General features: G+C 48.0%; 1 protein-coding gene across 1 annotated transcript; it reads right to left on the minus strand.

Moving 5' to 3' along the window:
• Positions 1 to 555: 555 nt before the first annotated feature.
• On the minus strand, positions 556 to 24,551 carry RSPH6A (radial spoke head 6 homolog A). Its single transcript, XM_068993007.1, has 6 exons — positions 23,893 to 24,551; positions 16,308 to 16,542; positions 8,212 to 8,976; positions 5,300 to 5,444; positions 4,428 to 4,545; positions 556 to 793 (listed from the first exon to the last, which is right to left on the minus strand). Exons 1-6 carry the CDS (start codon positions 24,549 to 24,551, stop codon positions 556 to 558), a joined length of 2,160 nt encoding a protein of 719 aa, XP_068849108.1.
• Between the last annotated feature and the right edge of the window lie 113 nt (positions 24,552 to 24,664).

The raw sequence follows: 24,664 nt of genomic DNA on the forward strand, positions 1-24,664 counted from the left end.
CCCTGATGCTGGGAAAGACTGAAAGTAGGAGGAGAAGAGGACGATAGAGGTTGAGATGGTTGGATGGCATCACCAACGCAATGGAGCTCTGTCAGTCCTCTGGGCTCCCCCATCTGGGCTGTCATTCCCTGAGGAAGGCATCTGTCTCTCCCGTAGAGTATCCAGCCCTGGGAGAGTAAATCTGGGGTCACTTGGTGGCTCCTGTATCCCCCGCACAGGGCTGGGCTGACCAGGGGCGGCACTTCAGGAGTTGTTTGATGGCCAGATGAATGAATAAATGAACAGATGGGAGAGACTATGCCGGGCAATGTCTGGGTTCACAGCAAAGTGCTACAGTCCTGTCTCTGAGGTCCTGTCAACAGATGTGGTGAACAAATGATTGAGTAACTCACCCAAATGCCCTGGGGAAATTTTATTTAGAGCAGCTGTCTTCCTCTTCTACCCCTGTCCTCTAGGGGCAGAAAGCAAACCTACAGTGAAAAAAAAAATCAAGCTATAACTCTGTATAAGGGAAAACCTACTGGCTACCTGCTTGAGGAAGGGGGCTAGGGGGCCTCAGTCATCCTGGTCCTCATCCTCATCTTCCTCTTCGTCTTCTTCCTCTTCCTCCGCAGCCGCCAGGGCCTGCTCCTGGGCAGCCTTCAGGGCCTGCTCCTCGTCCACCGTGGGGTCGCTCATCTCTATAGTGTCCGGGCCGCTGGGGTACTCGTGCTGAATGGGGGCTGGCAGGGACGGGTTGAAGTTCTCAGGACTGTACTTGTGGCCCCAGCCGATGTAGATGTTCTCAAATTTCCTGGAGGGGCGGAGAGATGCTGGCGAGGCCTCCCTCAAAGACCCCAGCCTGGACTCGTGTTAAAGGTGGGACCCAATGTAGGCACAGCATGCCTGCAGAGCTGTGGGCGGTAGAGAGCAATGTGCCCACCAGGGTTCCCTGTTTGTTTGTTTTTTCACTACTTCCTGGGCATCTTCCTACCTGCCAGACTGTGTCCAGAGCTGCAGTGTCTAATAGCACACACAGCTGGCGAGCGCCTGAAACGGGGCTGGCCAGACGGAGGGACTGAATTTTGAATTTTATTTAATTTTCAGATTTCACTTGTGGTTTCTTCTTTGACCTGTTGATTGTTCAGGATTGTGCTGTTTAATTCCTACATACTTGTGAATTTCCCAAATTTCCTTTTTTTAAGAGAATTTTTTGCTGTTGTTGTGGACTAATTTTTTTTAAAATCTTGATTTAATTTTTTACAATATTGCTTCTATTTTATGTTTTGGTTTTTTTGTCTTCAAGCCCTGTGAGATCTTAGCTTCCCGAAGGGATCGAACCTGCACCCTCTCCGCTGGAAGCTCAGAGTCTTAACCACTGTGCCACCAGGGAAGTCCCTCAAATTTCCTTCTTTGATTGATTTCTAATTTTATTCCAGTGTGGTAAGAGAAGATATTGTATATGATTAATCTTTCTAAAGTTATCATTTGGTCTGTCCTGGGGAATGTTCCATATGCACTCGAATGTGTGTTCTGCTGTTGTTGGACAGTGTGGATTTTATTTAATGTTAATTAATCTAAATTATAAAACCAATACTTCATTTACTGGAAGACATCCAAGTATGTCTGGGACAACCTGGGCACGTGAATCTACTTTTTCAACTGTAAATGTTGTGAAGTCTGAATACAGGTCAAGTATTTCTGATAAAAATTTAGTACCTAAGGGACTTCCCTAGCAATCCAGTGGTTAAGACTCTGCATTTCCAAGGCAGTGGGGTGTGGGTTTGATCTCTGGTTGGGGAACTAAGATCCCACTGGTGTGGAAAAAAAAATTCAGCACTTGAACTGAGATCTGCTGCAAGTATAACCTTCACTCCAGATTTTGAGACAGTATGAACAAAATACTAAGTAGCTCATTAACAATTTTTACATTATTGACTTCAAGTTGTAATAAGAATATTCAGGATATTTGGAGTTGAATACGTTATTAAATAAATTTTGCCTGTCTATTTTTACTTCTTGAATGTGGCTACTAGAAAGTTTAAAATGACATATGTGGCTCATATTTTATAAACATTGGCCAGCACTGGTCTAACTGTGAGAGCCTAGCAGTGAACAAATTAGACAAGAATTAGAATTGCTGGCAGAAACCAAAACAATATTGTAAAGCAATTATCCTTAAATTAAAAACAAATCAATGTTAAAAAAAAGAATTAGAATTGCTGCCGTGGTGCCTACACTCCAGAGGGAGGAGACTAATAATCAAGGACGTAATTGGTTGGGTCCCAGCCCCACCAACTCACCTCTCCCCAGACTTTTAATGGGTGAAGCAAAAAGGAGTAAGTGGGAGAAAAGGGAAGAGACTGAGAGACAGGGAGAGGACCAGAGACTGTCCTGGTGAGCAGTTTGGATTTGACCTTATTTTTCACAGCCTTGCTGTTCCCTCGAGAATCCTTTTCCTCCAAATGGCTTTGTCAGAGGCTTCAAGAATCACTGCTTCCTTGGAAACCCCTGACCTCTGTCAGCCCTGGTTCCTGGGGTCCAGGAACCAGCACCTCACTCAGGAGGCTGCACTTGCTAGGAAGGCAGAGTCTTGGGCTCCAGCCCAGACCTGCTGCTGCTGCTGCTGCTAAGTCGCTTCAGTCGTGTCCGACTCTGTGCGACCCCAGAGACGGCAGCCCACTAGGCTCCCCCATCCCTGGGATTCTCCAGGCAAGAACACTGGAGTGGGTTGCCATTTCCTTCTCCAATGCATGAAAGTGAAAGTGAAGTCGCTCAGTTGTGTTCAACCCTCAGTGACCCCATGGACTGCAGCCTTCCAGGCTCCTCTGTCCATGGGATTTTCCAGGCAAGAGTACTGGAGTGGGGTGCCATTGCCTTCTCCAGACCTAGGGCACCAGAAACTGCGCTTTAACCAGAGCCCCTGGTGAGTCCTATTCACTCGCAGTTTAGGGAGCTCTGGTCTAGAATGTCCTCCTGGGGAGCTCCCTGGATGCCCAGTGGTTAGGACACAGTGCTTTCACTGCCAGGACCTGATTCAGTCCCTGGTCAAGGAACTAAGATCCTGCACGTCTCTCGGCCAAAATAAATGAATAAGATGATTTGAATTGTTAAAAAAACAATAATAAAAGAAGAAGGGGAATGTCCCCTAGTTACTTCTCTCTTTCCCTCAAAGATTTCAGATCAAGGCTGCTTTTCCCAGGAATCCTTCCTTGATCCCTAGACGTGACAGTTGCGAGCTGTCATCTGTCCCTCCACTCTCCCTAGTGGTACTTCTCTCAGTTTGGAACCAGATATTTGACTGGGGTGGGGATTGGGGTGAGGGAGGGTGAGGCTCCATATGCAGTTGACAGCTATGTCTCCTCTGCCTGCTCCCAGATTCATATCTGCTTTTTCAACAAAGTGCTTGGGGCCCAGCATACAGCTGGCCAACAGTGACATTCCAGAGTCTTTTATAAAGAACAAAGTGGGGATGGATGGATGCCTGATTGGGTGGTGGATGGGAGGGTGGATGATGGGTGGTTGGGGACATGGGGGTGGAGGAGGGGTGGGTGAGAGGAGCTCCAAGTTTGGATATTTTGCTTTCAGAGGAATGTTGGCAAATCAGGGTGTGGCCAGAAGAGCATTGGTAAAAGAAAATATGTCTCTTCCACGCTTCTGGAAGTGAAAAAGAAATTGCCAAGAATGTGGATAAATTATGAAGATTACATGAAATCCCACCTTTCCTTGTGAATCCCAGTAGCGAACCCCATGCAGGTTCATCACTGAGATGGAAAAGGAAAAGCTCTGAAAAGTCATCGTGCCATCTGATGGACAGCGCTGGTAAGTGCATGCCGCGTGAGCAGAAAAGCTGCGATGTACCTGGTGAGAGGCGGAGGGACTGTCTGGAGTGTGTAACTGAGGTGGGAGGATATGGAAGTGACTTTGGCTTGCAGACCTTTTGGAAACGACCGGTGAGGGGATCCTGGTGGGGAAGATTTCTGCCCATAGAGAGAAGATCCTTCAGATTGGAAGAACTGTCCAGGAGTCTTAGGGAAGGAGTTAGCTTCCCCAGAGATGAGACTTTGTCCCTCTAAAGGCCACCCCAAAGGGGACATCTGAGTCCTCTCTGGCTTCATGCCTCATACAGCACGGAACCCTGGGCCAGGGGGGTCAGATATCCAGGTTTGAATCTTGCAGGTGCTGTGTGACCCTGAGTCAATTCCTCCCCCTTTCTGATCCTCCATTCTGTCATCCCAGAGGCTCACATCCTCTTGGTTTGGGATTTCTTGGTCTGGGATTTTAATCCTAGTGGGACTCCTCGACTCTAAGTGAAGACATCAGCCCCTAGGGGCTTCCTGAAGGAAGCCAAGCCGAACTTTGCCCACCCTAGTGGGTTGCCCCAGCACGTCAGCCTCTGAGGAAGTTGTAGGAGCGCCCTCTGCTGGGGAAACTAGGAGTAGACCTACTTGCCACTGGCGTAGGCATAGGCCCCTGGCCAAAGATTGGAGCGCACGACCGCCACGGAATACTGCGGGCTGAAGGTGCAGGACAGGCGGGCGGTCCACGGTGCCATGTGCATGATTTCTGTAGGGGAGCAGAGAGCACCAGGGAAGTCAGAGACTGGGCTGCAGCCCCCCTCCCGCTCTGCAATGCACAGCCCACCGCCCCTCCCACCCACCCCCCGCAAGGGAAAGCAGCGAGAAGGATGGAGGGAGCAAAGAGGGAGGAAGCGGAAGGGCATGAAGGGAACTGTGGGAACCAACAGCTCTGGCTTCCGTGTTTGAACCCTGGCTCTGACCACTCTTTCTGTGTGGCCCGAGGAAGCCACTCCACCTCCCTGAGCCTCAGTGATCACACCCAGGCAATGGAGACACTCACCTCCTGTGCAGAGTGGCAGTGAGCCCCAAGGGCCCCTGACAGGGGAGCCGCTGTGATTCCCCTTCTAGGTTGGCCGTCAGTTTGAACCAGGGCTCAGAGGACGGAGTACTGGCTCCAGACTCATGGAAATCTGCATTCACATCCTCACTCTGTCTGCTCACCCACTCTCAGGCTCTCCTCCTTCCTCCCTTCAGGTACCTGAGGTCCCAACCTCAGGAACTTGCTGTCCAGCCTTCCAGCATCCAGCTCAAGTCCTGTCTCCTCTGGGGAGCCCGCCCTCGCTCTCGCTCCCTTTTTCCAAGCCCACGTGGGACTTGAAAGACCACGTGTCACCATCTGGGCCATTGCATGGGCCAGATACGGCTCACAAGACGGACGTGCTCCTACAACCCTATGGGCTGCCCATTTTATAGATGAGAATGTAACAGAGGCTCAGAGAGGCTCTGTGTGGGGCTGTTACCTGCGTCTTCTGAGAGCGGGGTCAGCAGCGGGGGCCCGACCTCCTGCTCCACTTCCTCTACGCCCTCATCTGCCTTCTCTTCCTCCTCCCCCAACTCCTCCTCCTCTTCTGTCTTCTGCAAAGGGTTCACCCAAGTGCAGCGGCCCTGCAGGTGGGGAGGAGGAGATCAGCTGGTAGCCGTAGGGAACAGCCCGGGCTCTGTTCCCTGGGAGGCGGTGAAGGGCCAGGCAGGATGTTGGGGACCAGTCCTATTCCCAGGGACCCAGGTGTGGGTAAAGTTCAGGGTGAGTTGCACAGGCAGGAGGGAGGGGGGTAGAATGGGCCGAGACAGCTGCTGCGGTGAGACCAGAACCCCTCCTCTCTCAGCCTCTGTGGGCTCCGTTTAGGCAGCCATCCATCCATCCATTCATTGTATATTTAAGGAGCACCTACTATATACACGCAGTGCTCCTGGCGCTGGAGTTACCTCCTTGAGAAAAAGAGACCTCCACATCTCTGCCCTTGTGGAGCTGACATTCAACAGCCCATATGATGCTCTGTTTGCTCGTCTGTGAAATGGGGGTGTCATGGGTGCCTCTCTCATTGGATTATTGTTGGGTTGAAGGAAGTACTGAAGAGTCAGTAAACGGTTGTTGAATGAATGAGTGAACCGAAGTGCAGAGCATACAGCAGACCTCAGCTGCAGCAACTGAATGGGGATGGCCTTTATCGGTTCAGTTCAGCTCAGTCGCTCAGTCGTGTCCGACTCTCTGCGACCCCGTGAACTGCAGCACGCCAGGCCTCCCTGTCCATCACCAACTCCCGGAGTTCACTCAGACTCACGTCCATCGAGTGAGTGATGCCATCCAGCCATCTCATCCTCTGTCGTCCCCTTCTCCTGCCCCCAATCCCTCCCAGCATCAGAGTCTTTTCCAATGAGTCAACTCTTCGCACGAGGTGGCCAAAGGACTGGAGTTTCAGCTTTAGCATCAGTCCTTTCATTGAACACCCAGGGCTGATCTCCCTCAGAATGGACTGGTTGGATCTCCTTGCAGTCCAAGGGACTCTCAAGAGTCTTCTCCAACACCACAGTTCAAAAGCATCCATTCTTTGGTGCTCAGCTTTCTTCACAGTCCAACTCTCACATCCATACATGACCACAGGAAAAACCATAGCCTTGACTAGATGGACCTTTGTTGGCAAAGTAATGTCTCTGCTTTTCAACATGCTATCTAGGTTGGTCATAACTTTTCTTCCAAGAAGTAAGTGTCTTTTAATTTCATGGCTGCAGTCGCCATCTGCAGTGATTTTGGAGCCCAGAAAAATAAAGTCTGACACTGTTTCCACTGTTTCCCCATCTATTTGCCATGAAGTGATGGGACCAGATGCCATGATCTTAGTTTTCTCAATGTTGAGCTTTAAGCCAACTTTTTCCCTCTCCTCTTTCACTTTCATCAAGAGGCTTTTGAGTTCCTCTTCACTTTCTGCCCTAAGGGTGGTGTCATGTGCATATTTGAGGTTATTGACATTTCTCCTGGCAGTCTTCATTCCAGCTTGTGCTTCTTCCACTCTAGTAAAGTGATGTGTGCTTCTTCACACGCTAGCAAAGTACTGCTCAAAATTCTCCAAGCCAGGCTTCAGCAATACGTGAACCGTGAACTTCCAGATGTTCAAGCTGGTTTTTGAAAAGGCAGAGGAACCAGAGATCAAATTGCCAACATCTGATGGATCATGGAAAAAGCAAGAGAGTTCCAGAAAAACATCTATTTCTGCTTTATTGACTATGCCAAAGCCTTTGACTGTGTGGATCACAATAAACTGTGGAAAATGCTGAAAGAGATGGGAATACCAGACCACCTGACCTGCCTCTTGAGAAACCTATATGCAAGTCAGGAAGCAACAGTTAGAACTGGACATGGAACAACAGACTGGTTCCAAACAGGAAAAGGCGTACGTCAAGGCTGTATATTGTCACCCTGCTTATTTAACTTATATGCAGAGTACATCATGAGAAACACTGGGCTGGAAGAAGCACAAGCTGGAATGGCCATTATAGCAATCTCAAAAGCAGTTATTCAGAATCCATAATCAATGTTTATCGAATACATGAATGAATAAAAATGTTCCTAGCACACAACAGGTGCTTCCTTGAATGGATAGATAAATGTATGTAAAGTTCAGACAAACTAGGCATTCAGTAAATGTAGGCCCACCACCTCTTATCCACACTTTGAAAATTTGGAAAGCTTTGAAAACCAAAAGTTTTTTCGTGAGTCATTTGGCTGCAGTCCTGACTGACTGATGAGAGGCTTTTCAGTGGTGCTGAAGAAAGTGACACCTGGGCTGCAGCCCCAGCGCCTCCTTGACGTGTTACGTAATATACGGTATGTGTACTGTGTCATCTTTCTGTGTATTTTTAAAGTACTCTTATTTTCATAAGTACTTTTTGCTTTATTTGCCATGCCACTTGTCTTGTCAGATCTTAGTTCCCTGGCCAGGGATCAAACCCTGGCCCCCAGAAGCCTGGAGTCCGCAAGAATACTGGGAGTGGGTTGCCATTTCCTCCTCCAGAGGATCTTCCCCACGCAGGGATCAAACCCAGGTCTCCTGCATTGCAGGCAGATTCTTTACCGCTGAGTGACCGGGGAAAGCCCCTCCTAAGCACTGGACCACCAGGGAATTCCCATATCACCATTTTCAAATCTGAAAAATTCGGGATTCCAAGAGGCATCTGGTTCCAAAGGGCTCTGACTGGGGACTGTCAACCAGTATCTGTTGAATGAATGAATGGATGGATGCACGGAGGACCATTACCGGGCACAGATGCCTCGCTGCCATCAGGTGCTTGGTATAGCTAGTTCTGGAATCACACCCGGTTCTACAGCCCCGACTCGCCACCCCCGGGGCCTGGGCGGCTGGAGTCCCGCCCTCACCTGCGGCAGGATGTGCTGCGTGTGGTGCACCCAGTTGGCCATGGAATCCACCAGCTCGAGGACCGGGATGCCCTCAAAATCGGGGTTCTCCTCGTAGGAGTCGCGCCCGGCTCCACCTTCCTCCTCTTCGTCGCCTTCCTCCTCACCAAACTGGTAGAAGCCGAGGGGACTGATGTGCGTGGCGGCCGAGATGCGGGCGATCTGGGCCCGCAGGTAGTTGGCCTCGTTGCCCGGGAAGGGCGGGTAGCTGATGACCGGCGCGTCCAGGTAACCCGTGAAGAACTTCCTGATTTTGCGGGCCTGCACGATCTGGATCGGCGTGACGTGGGGCAGCCGCATCCACGGCCGGCCCGGCTCGTTGCACACGAAATACAGGTACCTATTGGTGCCGATTCGGCTGTCTTCCTTGGGGATGACAGGAGGCGGCTTCCACGTGGGCTTGGGGACGATGTCCGGGGCCTTGTCCTCGTCCTCGTCGCCCTCCTCCTCGCCGTGCGCCTCCATCCCCTCGCCGCCCTCCGTCATCTCATCCACCTCCTCCTCCTCTGCCTCCTCTTCGCCCTCCCGGAACTCCACCTCGGCCACCAGGTAGCTGCGGCTGAGCCCCAGGACCTTGCCCCAGAAGCGGCAGGTGTGGACGGGCTGCTGCTCCACCAGCTGCTTCAGGGCCATGAAGATGCGGAAACTCTCGTCGGAGCTCAGGCCCACACCGGCCTGCTCGAAGTAGAAGGCCTTCTCCATGATGTTTGGCACCGGGCTCTCAGCCTGCAGCGGGGTGGGGCAGGGGGCGGAAGGCAGAGGGAACCAGGTTGAAGCCCTGCTCCCCATGCTGACTCTCCTAGAGTCCAGAGACTTAAACTACTGGGTAACCCAGTTGCTCAAGCAACCATTTCTGGCCGCTGAAGTAGGGGTATGTGTGCCAAGGAACGATGATGCTTGCTTAAATTGTACCTGTGAGAGTGCTCAGTTGCTCAGTTGTGTCTGATTCTTTTGCAACCTCCATGGACTGTAGCCCACCAGTCTCCTCTGTCCATGGGATTCTCCAGGCAAAATACTGGAGTGGGGTTGACATTTCCTCCTCCAGGTGATCTTTCCAGGCCAGGGATCCAACCTGCATTTCCTGCATTGGCAGGCAGATTCTTTACCACTGAGCCACCTGGGAAGCCCTTAAATTGTATAGCTGATGTAAAAGATTTGGGGACAAATGTATTGCGTTTTTTTCTTAAAGTGCATTTCCATATGCATAATGCATAATCCATATTCCAAACGCATAAAGCATTTCCATTTTCTTCAAAGCTCCATTTGTGAGCTAAGTGTTATTAATAAAAGGAACAAGTCCTGTATTTTCTTTCTATGAATGCTAGACTGGTTCCTTATTCACAAATATTAGAAGTCCCTCTCCACAGGAGGATTGTATATTCCCACCCCCACCCCTGCGCATTCAGGAGTGGTCATGTCACTTGCTCTGACCACTTGAAATGGGAGTGAAAGGGACACAGGTCACACCCAGGCAGGAGCTGTAAGAACCCGTGTGGGGTTTGCTATGCCTTGACTTTCCTGCTCTGCAACTGTGGGAGCCTGAGTCACGGTGGCATCTCCATCACCATTCATCTCAAGTGGCTGATGAGCCGAGCCTCCTAGCCCAGCCTGGATGGGTAGGAAGTGTGAGAGAGAAATAAACTGTGTGATGTTAAGCCACTGGGCTTGTTGCGCTGTTTGTTACCTCAGCTCGACGTGGCACACTCTGACTAATACTCTATAGGAGGAACACCATGATTTTGAAAGTGATTCCGGCAGTTTCCCGCAACTAAAACACAGGCCAAAAGCTTCTTTGCCTAATCGACGTTTACACCAGCAACTCAGTGGGACAGAGTTAAAACTGAATCCCCAGACTCACTGTGCTGCCAGCAGGGAAGCTAAGCGAACGAGCAGAGGAAACCCTCTCTGGAGTGTGTGCCTGGCCCATGAGCCAGTGGCCATCACCTCTTTCCGGGAGTGTCTTCCACCCACTTGGCAGTGGAGTGGCCTCACCAACCATGATCAAATTATGTCACCCTGCCCTCTTGTCACTGTTGATTGGAGCAAGTGAGGACAAAATGGCAGCTCAGGCTCGCCTTCTCACCCCCTGCAATTTGTAACTGGGTGGAGAGAAAGTACAGCTGGTGCCCCCTGCTCAGAGATTACTTCTGTGGGTTGGCTGGGTTTGAACCCAGGTTGGTCTGGCTCCAGAGGCCATAGTCTTAGCCCCTACTCTTTAACTCCTCTATTAACTGTGGAAGCTTCCTTTTTCTTTCTCCCAGTTTCCAGGAAGATCCTATCTATAATCTGAGGGGAAAGATTTCCTACTGGTAACTGGATGGAATTAAAAAAATTAGGAGCAGAGGGGAATCTCCGAATGCCAGCTTGGCCTTGGGTCCAGCTACATTCCTGCCCTTGGGTTCGTTGGGTTCAGTCCACTGAATCAGGACCATCCTCAACCCCCTTCTCCATTGCTTGCTTTCTCCAGGCTGGAGAAGTGGAGAAGTTCCACAGTCACTTTCCCAGCCTCCCTTGCAGCCAGGGATGGTCATGTGACCCAATCTGGCCAATAAGATGCAAGCAGAGATTTTCTGAGGGGCTCCTGATTGACTGATTGATTGACTGGACTGCACTGCCCAGCTTGTGGGATATTAGTTTCCCAACCAGAGATTGAAGCAGCACCCTCAGCAGTGAAAGGGCCAAGTCCTAACCACTAGACTGCTGGGGAATTTCCTTGCTCCCTGGATTTTTTAAAAAGGGGGTCAGTGGGTGGGAGGGAATTTCTTGGTGGCCCAGTAGTTAGGACTCAACCCTTTCACTGTTGTGGCCTGGGTTCAGTCCCTGGTCAGGGAACGAATATCCCACAAGCTGCATGGCTCAACTGAAAAAAAAAAGGGGGTACATACTGAGAAGAGCTCCCCACTCCCCTTTCAGGGCACTGGTGTGGAAATGTGATGTCTGAGGCTGTAGTAGTCATTGTTCAAACATAAAGTGACAAACTCAAGGTACCAAGCATCAACATGATGATAGCAGAACGGAAGGGAGGGAAGTGCTGGGACTCCCCATGATCTCACAGAAATGCTGCCCCAACTGTACCCACTCTCAGCAAATGAAGTAATGAAATGTTCTGCTGGACTGCTTGGGCCAAGTCCCTGCAGCCCAAAGTGAGCTTTACTGATTGCCTTGGTCAGAGACAGGGTTTATGCCCAGACTACTATGATCCTGAAAGGTGCTTTCTTGGTTTGGATGGAGTAAGGGTGAGGGATGAGGGGGAGAGAGGGGAGACGATAGCCCTCAGTATCCCTTCGCTGGGGAGCCACCTTGCCAGCCGTAGACTGCTTGCACCTGACTGTTAGGTGTGAGAAAAACTATCTTGTCTAAGCCACTCATCTTCATTTCTGTGACATCTATTTCCTGTCTTAAAGTGAGTTCTGTTGACAAACAAGTACAAGAATAATACTAAAGCTTCTTTAAAACTATAAATGTGAGACTAGTGAGGAACTTTTCAAAACAGAGGTGCAGTGATGGGGAGCCAAATCTGCTTCGTAGTGATTGTGCACAACAAGCAGGAGAGTCCCAGAACAGAAAACCATCACAGAGCAAGGCACAAAGCAGGGACTCCAGGAACAGCCCGCAGTCCACACAGCTGTAAACCAATGGCAGGGGTGGCATCTTCAAAGCGAGGCAAGGACAGTTTTTCCATAAATGCTCTTGGGGAGCATAAAAGAAACAGAAATTCTTTCCATTTGAAATAGGAAATGAGAGGAATGAGAGCCCCTCATACAGAAAAAGAAATACAAAGTGCTGAACAACAAATTCGATTTTCTTCCTAGAATCATGCACAGGCCACAGATACCCACAAGAATTTTGCCTTTTTACAAACCTCATATTAGGAATAAGCAAACTAAAATGGACTGGGATGGGTGAATTTAACTCACATGACCATTATATCTACTACTGTGGGCAGGAATCCCTTAGAAGAAATGGAGTAGCCATCATGGTCAACAGAAGAGTCAAAATGCAGTACTTGGATGCAATCTCAAAAATGACAGAATGATCTCTATTTGTTTCCAAGGCAAACCATTCAATAACACAGTAATCCAAGTCTATGCCCCAACCAGTAACGCTGAAGAAGCTAAACGGTTCTATGAAGACCTACAAGACCTTTTAGAACTAACACCCCAAAAAGATGTCCTTTTCATTATAGGGGACTGGAATGCAAAAGTAGGAAGTCAAGAAACACCTGGAGTAACAGGCAAATTTGGCCTTGGAATGCGGACTGAAGCAGGGCAAAGACTAATAGAGTTTGCCAAAAGAACGCACTGGTCATAGCAAACACCCTCTTCCAACAATACAAGAGAAGACTCTACACACGGATATCACCAAATGGTCAACACCGAAATTAGATTGATTATATTCTTTGCAGCTAAAGATGGAGAAGCTCTATACAGTCAGCAAAAACAAGACCGGGAGCTGACTGTGGCTCAGATCATGAACTCCTTATTGCCAAATTCAGACTTAAATGGAAGAAAGTAGGGAAAACCACTGGACCATTCAGGTATGACCTAAATCAAATCCCTTATGATTATACAGTGGAAGTGAGAAATAGATTTAAGGGACTAGATCTGATAGACAGAGTGCCTGATGAACTATGGAATGAGGTTCGTGACATTGTACAGGAGACAGGGATCAAGACCATCCCCATGGAAAAGAAATGCAAAAAAGCAAAATGGCTGTCTGGCGAGGCCTTACAAATAGCTGTGAAAAGAAGAGACGCGAAAAGCAAAGGAGAAAAGGAAAGATATAAGCATCTGAATGCAGAGTTCCAAAGAATAGCAAGGAGAGATAAGAAAGCCTTCCTCAGTGATCAATGCAAAGAAATAGAGGAAACCAATAGAATGGGAAAGACTAGAGATCTCTTCAAGAAAATTAGAGATACCAAGGGAATATTTCATGCAAAGATGGGCTCGATAAAAGACAGAAATGGTAGGGACCTAACAGAAGCAGAAGATATTAAGAAGAGGTGGCAAGAATACACAGAGAACTGTACAAAAAAGATCTTCATGACCAAGATAATCACGATGGTGTGATCACTCACCTAGAGCCAGACATCCTGGAATGTGAAGTCAAGTCGGCCTTAGAAAGTATCACTACGAACAAAGCTAGTGGAGGTGATGGAATTCCAGTTGAGCTATTTCAAATCCTGAAAGATGATGCTGTGAAAGTGCGGCACTCAATATGCCAGCAAATTTGGAAAACTCAGCAGTCACCACAGGACTGGAAAATGTCAGTTTTCATTCCAATCCCAAAGAAAAGCAATGACAAAGAATGCTCAAACTACTGCACAATTGCACTCATCTCATATGCTAGTAAAGTAATGCTCAAAATTCTCCAAGCCAGGCTTCAGCAATACGTGAACCGTGAACTTCCAGATGTTCCAGCTGGTTTTTGAAAAGGCAGAGGAATCAGAGATCAAATTGCCAACATCTGATGGATCATGGAAAAAGCAAGAGAGTTCCAGAAAAACATCTATTTCTGCTTTATGGACTATGCCAAAGCCTTTGACTGTGTGGGTCACAATAAACTGTGGAAAATGCTGAAAGAGATGGGAATACCAGACCACCTGACCTGCCTCTTGAGAAACCTATATGCAGGTCAGGAAGCAACAGTTAGAACTGGACAAGGAACAACAGACTGGTTCCAAATAGGAAAAGGACTATGTCGAGGCTGTATATTGTCACCCTACTTATTTAACTTATATGCAGAGAACATCATGAGAAATGCTGGGTTGGAAGAAGCACAAGCTGGAATCAAAATTGCCAGGACAAATATCAATAACCTCAGATATGCAGATGATACCACCCTCATGGCAGAAAGTGAAGAGGAACTAAAAAGCCTCTTGATGAAACTGAAAGAGGAGAGGGAAAAAGTTGGCTTAAAGCTCAACATTGAGAAAACTAAGATCATGGCATCTGGTCCCATCACTTCATGGCAAATAGATGGAGAAACAGTGTCAGACTTTATTTTAGGGGGCTCCAAAATCACTGCAGATGGTGACTGCAGCCATGAAATTAAAAGACACTTACTCCTTGGAAGGAAAGTTATGACCAACCTAGATAGCATATTGAAAAGCAGAGACATTACTTTGCCAACAAACGTTGGTCTAGTCAAGGCTATGGTTTTTCCAGTAGTCATGTATGGATGTGAGAGTTGGACTGTGAAGAAAGCTGAGCACCGAAGAATTGATGCTTTTGCACTGTAGAGTTGGAGAAGACTGTTGAGAATCCCTTGGACTGCAAGGAGATCCAACCACTCCATTCTAAAGGAGATCAGTCCTGGGTGTTCTTTGGAAGGACTGATGCTAAAGCTGAAACTCCAATACTTTGGCCACCTCATGCGAAGAGTTGCCTCATTGGAAAAGACTCTGATGCTGGGAGGGATTAGGGGCAGGAGGAGAAGGGGACGACAGAGGATGAGATGGCTGGATGGCATCACCGACTTGATGGAGGTGAGTTTGAGTGAACTCCGGGAGATGTTGATGGACAGGGAGGCTTGGCGTGCTGTGATTCATGGGGTCACAAAGAGTCGGACACGACTGAGTGGACATGACTGAGCGACTGAACTGAAAAAAACCCCGCCTCCAAGTTCTAAGGTCTGGGGCCTCTGGGGACTTGGCTTCCAAAAGGGCAGAGCCTCCCTCAGGATTATATTTCAGGGGGCAGAGCCGGGGGTGGAGCCTCCAAAGGCACAGCGTTCTAAGGAGGCGGGGCCATCAGGGACTGGTGATAGATGTGGGTGAGATCTGGAGGAGTTGGGGAGGAAAGGTGCAGTTTTCTGCAGTTTCTCCTTAGAGACTTCGAGACTGCTGATCTAAAGTTTAAAACCGTATTTTCAGGTAAAACTGTTCGTGTCTAAGACTTGAATTCCCACCTGCGCTCTGCTCACCCAAGGGCTCATTCCTTAGTCAGATGGTCGTTCCCAGTTCTCTCAGCATCTCACCCCATTGTGGCCAGAGTCCTAGAATTTCAGAAGCATGAGACGTGAGCACAGACCAACAGCATCTGCAAAGATGGCCGAGATGATAGCCCAGGCTTTGGAGGACACAGCCCTGCCTTCTTCGTCCTGGCTTTTCTAGTTTTGAGCCCTCTAAGTCCTTCCTCCATGAACAGGAATAATAAATGGCACTTGCCTTAAGGTTGCTTCAGGGATGACCTGAGCCTACACTCCTAAGCCTAGGAGATGTCAGAATTATCATAAACAGAGAGTTCTCAACAAATGTTTATCTTTCTTTCTTTTTGGCTGTACCACAGGGCTTGTGGGATCTTAGTTCCCTGACCAGGAAAGGAACTTGTGCCCCCTGCATTGGAAGAGTAGGGTCTTAACCACTGGACCACAAGGGAAGACCCCCCAAAATGTTTCTTAAACGAGTGAAAGAACATTTCAGCCAAATTTTAAGCCACCATCCAATGCTGTATCCAGTGCAGCAGATACCATTCAATGCAGGAGACGCAGGTTCAATCCAAGGGTTGGGAAGAGCCCCTGGAGAAGGAAATGGCAACCCACTCCAGCACTCTTGCTGGGAAAGTACCATGGACAGAGGGGCCCGGCGGGCTACAGTCCATAGGGCCACAAAGAGTCAGACACGACTGAGCAACTGAACACAATGCTGGAAAGAAAATCATGGAATTAAATATTCCGAGGATAGTAGAATGTTCATGAGTCGTGGGTGGAAGACTTGTTAGCAGGTCTCAATTTGCAGAAGAGGAAACTGAGTCCAGGGGATAGAAGGCACACTCAGTGTTGAAAAACTCCAGAAGGTAGCAGGCTTCACAGAAAATATCCACGAAGCAGTTATTCTGCAGAAAGGAGGAAAGGACGGCAGGAGAAACCAGCCTCTACCTCCATGTGGCGCCGGAGTCAGGTTTCTACAACTTCCCCTCTGCTTCAAACCCTCTGGTGGTGCCCCAGTGGCCTCGGGAGAAAGCCCAAACCCCTTAGCTTGGCGTTCAAGGCCCTCAGTGACGGTCCCGCCACTCCGGCTCTTTCTGCCGCTCGGGCCTCCGCACTGGCTCACTCACCGTCTCCTCCTCCATCTCCTGCTCGCCCTCGCCGCTGCCGCTCCGGCTGAACAGTGCCTTTTGCCTCTCGGCCATCTCGTAGGTGGGCTGCATCTCCGGGTCGTCCCGAAGCGTATCCAACTTGGGGTGGAACCATTCCCACTGAGTGGTGCGGTTCAGCGACTCCAGGAGGAACAAGGGGTCTTCCGGCCTCTGGTTCAGAATCTTGGTCAGCAGGTTCACCAGGTGCTCATACCTGCCTCGGGGAGAGGGGCGTAGGAGGTGGGGGACACTGATCACCCAGCTTGCTGAGCTCGCTGTTGTGTATCTGGCCGTGTCCCCGGCACTGGGGACATCATAGATAAGAGAAAAGGTCCCTGCCCTGATGAACCTGACAGTTTGGCGATACAGACAGATATTAACCAAATGGGCAAAATATACAAAATATACACAAGTGTGTAGTTATAGGGAGGTAAGCAAAATCAGGAATGGGGACTGGGAATGCCAGGGATAGGAGATGGTTTGCAGTTTTAAATAGGGAGGCCAGGGAGAGCCTCACTGAGGTGACTTTTAAGCTGAGAGCTGAATGATCTTATTCAGTGAGGGGCGGGGTACTGTGCAAATATTAGAAGGAAGAGTGTTTCAGTTGGAGGGAACAGCATACGCATAGGTCCTGAGACATTTCATGAGTCTAACATAATCTTGATATCAGAACTCAGGGAAAGTAGGAGAAAGGGAAAGTCCATGCCAATCTCATGTAGAACTGTGCATTCTGAAATCCTAAGCAAGTGGTGCCTGGCATTCTTAAAAGGATATTATTATGGCTGTTTAGTTGCTCAGTTCTGTCTGAATGTTTGCAACCCTATGGAAAGCCTGCAGGGCACCAGGCTCCTCTGTCCATGGGATTACCTACTCAAGATTATTCAAATAGTTCTGGAAGTCCTAGCTACAGCAATCAGAAAAGAAAAAGAAACAAAAATAATCCACGTTGGAAAAGAAGATGTAAAGCTCTCCCTGTTTGCAGATGACAAGATACTGTACATAGAAAACCCTAAAGATAGTATCAGAAAATTACTAGAGCTAATCAGTGAATTTAGCAAAGTTGCAGGATACAAAATCAATACACAGAAATCACTTGCATTCCTATATACTAACAATGAAAAATCAGAAAGAGAAATTAAGGAATCAATCCCATTCACCATTGCAACAAAAAGAATTAAATATCTAGGAATAAATTTGCCTAAGGAGACAAAAGAACTGTACACAGAAAATAATAAGACACTAATAAAGAAAGGCAATGCCAAAGAATGCTCAAACTACTGCACAACTGTACTCATCTTACACGCTAGTAAAGTAATGCTCAAAATTCTCCAAGCCAGGCTTCAGCAGTACGTGAACCGTGAACTTCCAGATGTTTAAGCTGGTTTTCGAAAAGGCAGAGGAACCAGAGATCAAATTGCCAACATCTGACGGATCATGGGAAAAGCAAGAGAGTTCCAGAAGAACATCTATTTCTGCTTTATTGACTATGCCAAAGCCTTTGACTGTGTGGATCACAATAAACTGTGGAAAATTCTGAAAGTGATGGGAATACCAGACCACCTGACCTGCCTCTTGAGAAACCCAAATGCAGGTCAGGAAGCAACAGTTAGAACTGGACATGGAACAACAGACTGGTTCCAAATAGGAAAAGGAGTACGTCAAGGCTGTATATTGTCACCCTACTTATTTAACTTCTATGCAGAGTACATCATGAGAAACTCTGGGCTGGAAGAAGCACAAGCTGGAGTCAAAATTGCCGGGACAAATATTAATACCTCAGATATGCAGATGACACCACCCTGATGGCAGAAAGTGAAGAGGAACTCAAAAGCCTCTTGATGAAAGTGAAAGAAGAGAGTGAAAAAGTTGGCTTAAAGCTCAACATTGAGAAAATGAAGATCATGGCATCTGGTCCCATCACTTCATGGCAAATAGATGGAGAGACAGTGGAAACAGTGATAGACTTTATTTTTGGGGGCTCCAAACTCACTGCAGATGGTGACTGCAGCCATGAAATTAAAAGACACTTACTCCTTGAAGGAAAAGTTATGACCAACCTAGACAGCACATTAAAAGCACAGACATTACTTTGCCAACAAAGGTCCGTCTAGTCAAGGCTATGGTTTTTCCAGTAGTTATGTATGGGTGTGAGAGTTGGACTATAAATAAAGCTGAGTGCCAAAGAACTGATGCTTTTGAACTGTGGTGTTGGAGAAGACTCTTGAGAGTCCCTTGGACTGCAAGGAGATCCAACCAGTCCATCCTAAAGGAGATCAGTCCTGAATATTCATTGGAAGGACTGATGTTGAAGCTGAAACTCCAATACTTTGGCCACCTGATGCAAAGAACTGATTCATTGGAAAAGACCCTGATGCTGGGAAAGATTGAAGGTGGGAGTAGAAGGGGACAACAGAGGATGAGGTGGTTGGATGGCATCGCCGACACGATGAACATGAGTTTGAGTAAACCCTGGGAGTTGGTGATGGACAGGGAGGCCTGGTATGCTGCAGCCCATAGGGTCACAAAGAGTCAGACATGACTGAGTGACTGAATTGAACTGAACTGAATGACAGAAATCAAAGATGACATAAACAGAGGGACAGATATTCCATGTTCCTGGGTAGGAAGAATCAATATTGTGAAAATGACTGTACTACCAAGTGCAGTCTACAGATTCAATGCAATCCCTGTCAAATTACCAAAGGCATTTTTCATAGAACAAAAAATTTCACAATTCATATGGAAACACAAAAGACCCCGAATAGCCAAAGCAGTCCTGAGAAAGAAGAATGGAGCTGGAGAAATCAGCCTTCCTGACTTCAGATTATACTACAAAGCTACAATCATCAAGACAGTATGGCACTGGCACAAAAACAGAAACATAGACCAATCAAACAAGACAGAAAGCCCAGAAATAAACCCAGACACCTATGGGTACCTTATTTATGACAAAGGAGGCAAGAACATACAATTGGGCAAAGACAGCTTCTTCAATAAATGGTGCTGGGAAAACTGGACAGCTACATGTAAAAGGATGATATTAGATGACTTCCTAACACCACACACAAAGATAAACTCAAAACTGATTACAGACCTAAATTTAAGACCAGAAACTATAAAACTCTTAGAGGAAAACATAGGCAGAACACTCGATGACATAAATCAAAGCAAGATCCTCTAGGATCCACCTCCTAGAGTCATGGAAATAAAAACAAAAGTAAACAAATGGGACCTGATTAAACTTAAAAATTTTTGCACAACAAAGGAAACTATAAGCAAGGTGAAAAGACAACCCTCAGAATGGGAGAAAATAATAGCAAATGAAACAACTGACAAAGGATTAATTTCCAAAATATACAAGCAGTTCATACAACTCAATGCCAGAAAAACAAACAGCCCAATCAAAAACTGGGGGAAAGACTTAAACAGACATTGCTCCAAAGAAGACATACAGATGGCTAACAAACACATGAAAATATGCTCTATATTGTTCATTAGTAGAGAAATTCAAATCAAAACTACTATGAGATATCATCTCATACTGGTCAGAATGGCCATCATCAAAAAGTCTACAAACAATAAATGCTGGAGCAGAGGTGGGGAAAAGGGAACGCTCTTGCACTGTTGGTGGGAATGTAAATTTATATAGCCACTAAGATGGTATGGCGATTCCTTAAAAAACTAGGAATAAAACCCCATATGACCCATCAATGCCACTCCTAGGCATATACCCTCAGGAAACTAAAATTGAAAAAGACACATGTATCCCATTGTTCATTGCTGCACTATTTACAATAGCTAGAACATGGAAGCAACCTAGATTTCTATCAACAGATGAATGGATAAAGAAATTGTGGTACATATACATAATGTTCCACCTGATTTTAGAAAAGGCAGAGGAACCAGAGATCAAATTGCCAACATCTGCTGGATCATGGAAAAGAGAGTTCCAGAAAAACATCTATTTCTGCTTTATTGACTATGCCAAAGCTTTTGACTGTGTGGATCACAATAATCTGTGGAAAATGCTGAAAGAGATGAGAATACCAGACCACCTGACCTGCCTCTTGAGAAACCCATATGCAGGTCAGGAAGCAACAGTTAGAACTGGACATGGAACAACAGACTGGTTCCAAATAGGAAAAGGACTACGTCAAGGCTGTATATTGTCACCCTGCTTATTTAACTTAGATGCAGAGTACATCATGAGAAACACTGGGCTGGAAGAAGCACAAGCTGGAATCAAGATTGCTGGGAGAAATATCAATAACCTCAGATATGTAGATGACACCACCCTTATGGCAGAAAGTGAAGAGGAACTCAAAAGCCTCTTGATGAAAGTGAAAGAGAAGAGGGAAAAAGTTGGCTTAAAGCTCGACATTCAGAAAACGAAGATCATGGCATCTGGTCCCATCACTTCATGGCAAATAGAGTGAGAAACAGTGGAAACAGTGTCAGACTTTATTTTTCTGGGCTCCAAAATCACTGCAGATGGTGATTGTAGCCATGAAATTAAAAGACGCTTACTCCTTGGAAGGAAAGCTATGACCAACCTAGACAGCATATTGAAAAGCAGAGATATTACTTTGCCAACAAAGGTCCGTCTAGTCAAGGTTATGGTTTTTCCAGTGATCATGTATGGTTGTGAGAGTTGGACTGTGAAGAAAACTGAGCGCTGAAGAATTGATGCTTTTCAACTGTGGTGTTGGAGAAGACTCTTGAGAGTCCCTTGGACTGCAAGGAGATCCAACCAGTCCATTCTGAAGAATTAATTCATCACATTAACATGTTAAAAGAGATTATGTGAGATCACCTCAATAGGTGCAGAGAAACTAACATTCAATATCCACTCATGATGTTTAGAAACCTAGGATACTAGGAATAGAATAATATTCTATAATCTCATAAAGAGGAGATGTGTGTAAGCTTCAGCACACACCAAATGTAATGGTGAAAGACTGAATAATTCCCCTATGAGACTGGAAAGGAAGAAGCCTTCTTTTACCACTTCTATAAAATGCACTGTAGATCCCAGTCAATGAAATATGACATGAAAAAGAAAAGAAGCAAAACTACCATGGTTTGCAGATGACATGATTGAGAATGGAGTGTAAAGACCTTGAGCTGAGGGTGTGCCTGGCATGTTGGAGGAATATTGAGGTCATTGTGTCTGGAGCAGAGTGAGGAAGAGGGGTTGAGGTAGGAAAGGAGGCTGGAGTGTTAACAGTACCAGCATGACTTCCATTCCCCTGAGTCAGGCACTCTGCTGGGCCCTTGAATGCAATGTTGAATTCTCACTACATACACCTGAGAGAAAATTATGATCCTCACTCTCTGGAAGAGGAAACTGAAGCTTAGAAAAGTTGAGGTCATGAGGTCACCCAGGGGTAGCACAGCCAGGATTGAAAACCAAGTTGGCCTAATTTCTGAGCTACCTGGTGGCTCAGATGGTAAACAGTCTGTCTGCAGTGAGGGAGACCCAAGTTCAATCCCTGGGTTGGGAAGATCCCCTGAAGAAGGAAATGGCAACCCACTCCAGTATTCTTGCCTGGAAAATCCCATGGAGAGAGGAGCCTGGTGGGGCTACAGTCCGTAGAGTCACAAACAGTCAGACATGACTGAGCAACTCCACTTCCACTTTCACTTGGCCTAATTTCACATCCTGTATGTCTAAGCCTCTTCAGTGTGCAACCATTTGGTAGCAGTGCTGGGTGTGGTTGAGAGCCATCACTGACTTGGGAAGGGTAAGAAGGAGAGAGAGCTTTTCAACAGGGGACTTGAGGGAGCTCACAGGTAACCTACTGGTTAGAATTCAGGCTTTCATTGCTATGGCCCAGGCTCAATCCCCAGTCAGGGGGACTGATATTCTGCAAGCCATGTGGCATGACCAAAAAAAGAAAAGAAAAAGAAAAGACCCATTAAGGGACCTTGAAACTCCCAAGGGCTGGGTGCTGTTGGGGAAGAGCTGTGGGTTATTTATTTATTTTGAGGTTAATTTTGACTAGATTCTAGGATCTGAGGTAGGAGCTGACTAGAGATGATGTTTGGAGAGGGAGGAGGGGTTGAATTACATAGGACCTTGAAGGCTGTTATGAGAAGCAGGAACCTTCTTCTGAAGGCACTGGTGAGCCATGGCAGGCTCTGAGCATGGGAGGAATGGGGGTCAGCTTTGTGCTTGAGCAAGACCTGCTACTCCTCCCAACTCTTTCCTCATTCTCCTGCTTCCTCCCTTGGTTCCAGTTAGACCAGTCTCCTTGCTGTTCCTCAAACATAGCAAGCTCCCAAGCCTTTAAGCTCACTGCATCCTCAGTTCTGCTCAGTTCCGTCGCTCAGTCGTGTCTCTCTTTGCGACCCCGTGCATCGCAGCACGCCAGGCCTCCCTGTCCATCACTGACTCCTGGCGTTCACTCTGTGTCCTATGTCTGGACAATTCTTCCTCCAGTTTACCCATATGGTGCGCTCCCTCACCTCTTTCAGATTCCTGATCAAATGGAACTTCCTCAGAGAGGACTTCCCTGACCTCGTGCGATTTAACACCCACTCCCATCCCCCTTACTCTGCCCTATCGCTCACCTTAGCTGTTACCACCTTATATTTATTGTCCATTCTCCCACGGGAGTGTCAGCTTCATGAGGATGTGATGCGGGCCTATGACTGCATCTACATGGCCTTGGCAAATGCCTTTCTCAGGCAGGAAATGTTAGTGGATAACAGGGCCTCAGGAGCCAAATCATTTGTGCTGAAATCCTGCATCTACCATAGCTAAGCCGTGTTATTTTGGACATGGGACCTAATTTCTCTGTATCTCAGTTTCCCTCCCTGTGGCTCAGACAGTAAAGAATCCTCCTGCAATGCGGGAGACCTGGGTTCAATCCCTGGGTTAGGAAGATACCCTGGAGAAGGGAATGGCTGCTGCTGCTGTTGCTAAGTCGCTTCAGTCGTGTCCAATTCTGTGTGACCCCATAGACGGCAGCCCACCAGGCTCCCCCGTCCCTGGGATTCTTCAGGCAAGAACACTGGAGTGGGTTGCCATTTCCTTCTCCAATGCATGAAAGTGAAAAGTGAAAGTGAAGTCGCTCAGTCGTGTCTGACTCTTCACGACCCCATGGACTGCAGCCTACCAGGGTCCGCCGCCCATGAAATTTTCCAGGCAAGAGTACTGGAGTGGGATGCCATTGCCTTCTCTGGAAGGGAATGGCTAGCTACTCCAATATTCTTGCCTAGAGAATTCCATAGACAGAGGAGCCTGGCAAGCTACAATCCATGGGGTCATAAAGTCTCCGATTGGACTGAGTGACTTTCACTTTTCGTTCAAAATTGGAACAGATGTGCTAAGCTCAGCCAGGAGAACCAGCTGTTAACCTGTGAACTGCTGGCGCAGTCTGGTAAGTAAACGCTAACTAGTGTTATTTATTCCCTGACTCCCAGTCTGAGTTAGATGCCCCCAGAGGGGTCGCTGGTTCTCAGTGAAGAGCAATCTCGTCTAGACGAGGAGGTGGGGCCCTGGCTGAGGTGTCTCCCTGCCTTGTCCCTCCCTCGCCCCACTCCCGGGGCCCTCTCTCACAGGCTGAGGTCGCTGTTGATGCTGGTCTGCAGCAGGTAAGCCTTGGCGTTCTGCACGGCCAGCTCTCGAGGTTCTGGCTCGGGCAACTCCATATTGAAGGACATGAAGCCCAGCTCAGAGGGCGAGAACTGAAGAGTGGGGTCATCCCTCATGTAGGGCCCATGCTGGGTGCCCAGGCTGAGCGGCAGGTCTTCTCTCTGGTACATGGTGAACTGGCCCGGGAGGTCTGCCGCGGGCCCCTGGTAGGTGGACTCCAGTTGCTGGAATAGGCTGCCTTCACTCTGCTGTACCTGCTGCAGCATTAGGCTGCCGTTCTGGCTGGCCTGGAGCCCGCCCTCGCTCAGGTAAGCTTGGGGCTGCACCTCTGCGGGAAAGCCCGGGTTCACGTAAGGGTCCTCGGCCTGGAAAACCAGGTTCTCGTTTGGGGTCAGGCTGGCCCTCTGTGGCCAGCCACGGAGGTTGCTCTGGTTCGACGGCGCCTCCTGACTGCCGCGCAGGATCTGGGGGCCAAGGGGTATCTGCTGCAGCTCCTCGGGGACCAGGGGTGAGACCTGGGGCCTGCTGAGTTCCCGACTGTGCCGCCGCTCGGAGACCTGCGAGCTCCTACGGCTGGAGGTCGGCTGAGAAGGGGGCTCAGGGTCAGGTGGAGGGTCCCCCATAGTTCAAAGGGATCGCAGACTTCCAGGAAGAAGGCTTGCAGATAGGCAGGCCAGATCAGTCGCCCGTGTTGTGTGCACCCAGCAGCCGCTGGGCTAGCTGCGCCGGTTGCTAG

This window comes from Capricornis sumatraensis, chromosome 20, assembly GCF_032405125.1.
Source record: "Capricornis sumatraensis isolate serow.1 chromosome 20, serow.2, whole genome shotgun sequence".
Taxonomy (NCBI): domain Eukaryota; kingdom Metazoa; phylum Chordata; class Mammalia; order Artiodactyla; family Bovidae; genus Capricornis; species Capricornis sumatraensis.